Source organism: Palaemon carinicauda, chromosome 24 (assembly GCF_036898095.1).
Source record: "Palaemon carinicauda isolate YSFRI2023 chromosome 24, ASM3689809v2, whole genome shotgun sequence".
In the NCBI taxonomy this organism is placed as follows: Eukaryota; Metazoa; Arthropoda; class Malacostraca; order Decapoda; family Palaemonidae; genus Palaemon; species Palaemon carinicauda.
In genome coordinates, this window is record NC_090748.1 from 57,220,017 (window position 1) to 57,225,337 (window position 5,321).

Consider the following 5,321-nt stretch of genomic DNA (forward strand, 5'->3'; position numbering starts at 1 on the left):
GTACTCCTAAGTACATACATAAGCAGATCCAGGTCTTCATCCCAGTCTCGTCCAGTTTCACAAATGTACTTGCGCAGGAGGTTTTTAATGGTCTGGTGTACTCGTTCGAGGGCTCCATTAGTCTGAGGGTGATAAGCTGAAGCAAAAATATGGGAGATGTTTAACTGCTTTAAAGTTTGCTTAAACAAATCACTAGTGAAGTTTGTCCCCTGATCACACTGAAGCTCTTTTGGAAAACCAAAAATGGTGAATATTTTAACAAGATTAACAATAATTGTTCTAGCAGATATGTTTTTTATAGGTACGGCTAAAGGAAATCTAGTAGTTGGACACAACAAGGTTAAAATGTACTCATTTTGTTTTTTAGTTTTGGGAAGTGGACCAACACAATCTACAATTACCTTTTCAAAAGGAGAATTAGGTACTGTAATAGGAACTAATGGTGCTGGAGGTATTTTCTGATTTGGTTTACCAGTTACCTGGCAGGGATGGCAAGATTCTATGTGGTGCTTTACATCAGCTTTCATACCAGGCCAGTAGTAATCGTCCAGCAAACGCTTATAGGTTTTGGAAATGCCTAGATGAGACTTCTGAATGAGCAAGATCCAATAAGGCTGCACGAAGATTAGAGGGAACTACAAGCTGGTAAATATCATGCCAGGAATTTTGTCCTGCAATCTTCAAAGGTCTATAACGTCTCATAAGGATGTTATTATCAAGATAAAAATATGGTAACTTACTTTCATCAACGTCGTCTTTTACTTTATCAAAGTATTCTTTCAAACTATCATCAGACCTTTGATACTCTACAAATTCATCTTAGGGAATATCAACAAGATCAGCAAGGACTTTTTCACCTAAGGTACTTTGATCCACCTTACCTGTGTGTTCAGTGTCTCTAGAAGTTGAGGTTGTAGACCTGGTGACCACTTGGCAGGGAAGCTCTACCACCGGAGAAAACTCATTGCAAGCTTTTTCGATCACTACTTCAGGCTGCGTAATGATAAGACTAGGAGTACCGTTAGTTTGAGCCAAGTCATTACCAAGTATCATGTCTATGTTCTTGCAAGGCAGGTCAGAATCCAACAAGGCGACATTAGTTGAACCTTTAAAATAAGGACAATCAAGAGAAATCTGTACAATAGGTAAAACCTTTTGACAAGTCAAATCTGACACTGTTACATACTGATCTGTTGGTTTAGCTAAATCTTTTAACTTTGAGCTAATGATAGTTTGAGATGACCCTGTATCTCTCAAAATTTGCACGGGAATATCATTTACTTTACCAGGATATGTAAATGCTGTAAAGTCGGATAGAGGTTGAGCACAGTGAAGAGTAGTTTTATTTGCAGTATTCCCTGATTTAGGTCCTTGTGAAAAAGCATTAGGAGAAGCCTTACCATGAGATGCTTTGCATTTGGGACTATGACAGTCTTTAATATGATGACCTTTCTTACAAAAAGTACAAACTTGGGGGAGAGATGAAGGTGAGGACGAATGTGGTTTTAGTTTATGAATGAGATGGTAATCATCAGCTAATAGGGCAGCCCTTTTGCCATCTTTTTCTTGTTTTTCTCTAATAAACATTGCCACATTAGCTGGAATACGCCTCAGGAATTCTTCTAAAACTATTAAATTCTTTAATTGTTCTAAAGTAGTTATTTGTTCCTTGTCTATCCATTTATTAAACTGCTTCAACTTCAATGTGAAAAACTCTAGATAGGTTTGAGCTTGGTTCTTCAAAGTTTGTCTGAAGATTTGTCTATACCCTTCTGCTGTAACACTATAAGCATCTAATATGGAAGTTTTAAAGACTTCATAATCCCTTTCTTGGACAAGATGTGGTGCCACATATGCAGCTTTTCCTTTGAAGGAGTTTCTTATTAAGAGAACATATTGGTCTCTAGGCCAGTTGAGAGACGTTGCAGTGTTTTCAAAAGTAATGAAAAAAAACATCAGGATCTTTTTCATCGAAGACAGGCAGGAGTTTGCGTGCTTTACTAAGGTCAAAAGCATCGGGTAGCTGTTTTTCTGCCAACCTTTCTTCTATTCTTATGGCTGATAGTTCCTTTTCCAACAGAATTTTTTCTTTACGTTCTATTTCAAGTCTTCTTTGCTCAGTTTCTACTGCGGCATTTGCAGCTTCAAGCCTTTTTTGGTCAGCTTCTAGTGTTAACTGCTGCAGTTCAAGTTGGAGTTTCAATTTCACTATCTCTGGGTCTTCAGTTACAGTAACAGTACGAGCAGCACCTCGTTCAAGTGTTAAAGGCCTTAAGGGAAGAGCCTCTTCTTCAGTTATGTTACCACTATTTATCAGGAAATCTAATATCTTTCCCAATAGTTCAACTTTCACCACAGCATGACCTACAGATATTCTTGCCCTTACAGCTATCTGGCGAAGCTGGTCCTTTTTAGCTTCGTGTAGTGTATTTAGGTGCTCCCTGGGTGCACCCAAAAAATTTTCAAGATCAAAAGGCATCTCTCAATACTGATAAAATGGAAAATATCACTGGAAATTATATTACTACTATACGCAAGCTTCAAGACTTAAAAACGTCAGGGCATTCATGGATTTATGGTGCGAAGGCACCCACAAACCACAGGAATTTCCTTAATCCTTAAGTCCTACAATGTTCAGAAATTCACTTAAATGAACAAGGCTTTAATAATCCATGCCAATCAGAAAACTTGGTTCACCAATAATGCACAACCACTAATAATCTTGAATAAAATATTTTGAATGAAGTAAATAATTGGAAGTACCAAGAGTTACCTGAACAAGGAATAAACCTTTAAATATCCATCGAGGTGGAACGAAGTTCTTGACCACGTGGTCGTAACAATATGAAGCCGAAATCCTTTAAAAAGAGCGAATGTCGTACCCTGAGTAAGAGGAGCAGAAGTTCCTAAGGAAGGAATCTTTCAATTCCTTATGATGAGGTTTTGAATGCCTCTAAGCACCTCGAGAAGTTGGGGCGACTATGAAGATATCGCTAAGCGATGGTAGTCAACAGAGTCGAGGGTTAAAAGAATGACGAATTCTAGGATGCCATTACCCTGCCTGCACGTCCTCCAAAATCTCGATGTATGCTTAAGATGACGTGTAACAACACGACATTCTCTAGGTGAAAGTGTGAGCACGCTGGAGAACACTATCCGGTGGTGGTCAGTTACAAACTAGCAAAATATCACTAATACACTACACTCATGTTGTCCATCATTTTAGAGAAACAACAAAATGAATTTCACAATCCGTCAAGATCGAGCGTAAGCGTAACACATACGTAAGTACATCCCGGACACAGGCCCCCAATTTGTCACAACTTCAGCTTTCCACTTGACTATTCATTCATAAATACTCAGTAATGAGGGCAACACTTCATGTAGGTATAGTAGATATATTAGGAGAATGATTAAATTAAAGTTAAAATTAAACAGACTTTACTTATTTTAAATCACGTATAAATATATAACAAAATAATAACAAATAACCACTTAATAAACACTATAAACAAGTGAAGAATTAGCCACCGGATAACGAACTCAAAAGTATTAACTTGAAAGAGCTTGGAAGTAAACATTTCCAAGGATTACATACGTAAAAATAACAAAAGGTAATTTCATTCATGCTGTCCGCTACGATCAGCAATCAATAGATGGCGCTAAAATTATACACAATAATAGGTGTAATTAGAAATGCTAAATAATGATAGGAGGGTTATTATAATATATATATATATATATATATATATATATATATATATATATATATATATATATATATATACAGTATATATATATATATATATATATATATATATATATATATATATATATATATATATATATATATATATATATATACAGACCTAGTCAACTCAGTCATACAGAGACCCCAGTCAAATATTCCTGATTAAAATGGGCGGTTGAATATGTGGTTCTTTCGTTTCATTATCATTCTTATTTGAATAATTTTCTGCATAATTTCCGTCATATTCTGATACAAAGTTCGACAAATTTTCCATTCACAATCCCCGTAACCGTGAGCAATCTGGATCCTTAATTAGTATAAAAAGATCTGTTTGTTGATTGCTTTTAATCTAGCTGGGAAAATATTTAATAGGCTTCCATCTATACCTTTTCACATTAGGCTAGAGTATCCAAATGTAAAAAAATCACATGCATTATTGATACTATGTCCAACAACAAATGCGCATCTTAAAATCTTAATCATGATCGAAACAAAATTAGACAGTAGACATTTAAATCACCTTTCTTATGTTTCCGCGTCTACTGTCAAGTTCTTCCTCTTAAAATAAAAAGAAAGCTAGACAGTGGACATCTATATATATATATATATATATATATATATATATATATATATATATATATATATATATATATATATATATATATATATATATATATACACACCAGTGTACGTGATCCGTCAAAAAGGGCGTGCATACACAGATTCATCCCTCTAACCCCTCCCCTTTCCTAACAGCAACCGCTCTTACCAGGGTGATTAATCCATTTCCCCTATACCCCATGGATGGGGAGAAACTATATCGCGTGACCGGAAAAATTATATATATATATATATATATATATATATATATATATATATATATATATATATATATATATATATATATATATATATATATATCCAGACCCTAGCTCTTTATTATATGAGGGAGATATGCACATATAGAACATTTGTGCAAGAGGTTATGTAAAGATTCCATAAATGTCTGCAAGATTATACCTACAGTTGGAAAAGCTAGTATTATGATAATTCAGCAAAAGGGAGACAAGAGAACTGAAAAACTACCGCCTAAAAAGTTTACTCTTCGCAATATGTAAAATATACGTACTACAAAGATCATTTTAGTCCTAATAGAAAGACAGATAGACTTCAGAAGAGGGAATTCAACAACTGACCTTATCCATGCAATTAACAAGCTAATGAAAAAATCAACTTGGTATGAAAAAACACTAATTATAGATTTATATACTATGAGGAATGATAAAAAAAGATATTTTGCATATTCAAATATTTTTTAGAGTTCATTTCGAAAAAGATTTTTCTAGCTTTATCAAATTATCTGGATATTACCAATTTAATGAGATTTCCTGGATCCTCCTTAGCTCTTCTGTTGTCCCATCTCACGGGGTAGAGTTCTCTTGCCTGAGGGTAAAGTCGGGTACACTAATCTATCATATTTCTCTTCCTCTTGGTTTTTTTTTTTTTTTTAGGTATATATAGTTTATACATGAAATATTTATTTTAACGTTATTACTCTTCTTAAAGTGTT

The 5,321-nt window shown here is 34.5% G+C and overlaps 1 protein-coding gene across 1 annotated transcript in view; it reads right to left on the reverse strand.

The window, feature by feature from the left end:
* The window catches only part of LOC137618124 (uncharacterized), a 6,201-nt gene extending 2,483 nt beyond the window's left edge, over window positions 1-3,718 (reverse strand). The window contains exons 1-2 of the mRNA XM_068348135.1: window positions 882-3,718; window positions 1-614 (exon numbers count right to left, since the gene is read on the reverse strand). The exon at window positions 1-614 is cut by the window's left edge and continues 2,483 nt beyond it. Of these exons, the coding sequence (XP_068204236.1) occupies window positions 559-614; window positions 882-2,016 (1,191 nt within the window). The 5' untranslated portion in view covers window positions 2,017-3,718 and the 3' untranslated portion in view covers window positions 1-558. The remainder of the gene's footprint in view (window positions 615-881) is intronic.
* Window positions 3,719-5,321: the final 1,603 nt, after the last annotated feature.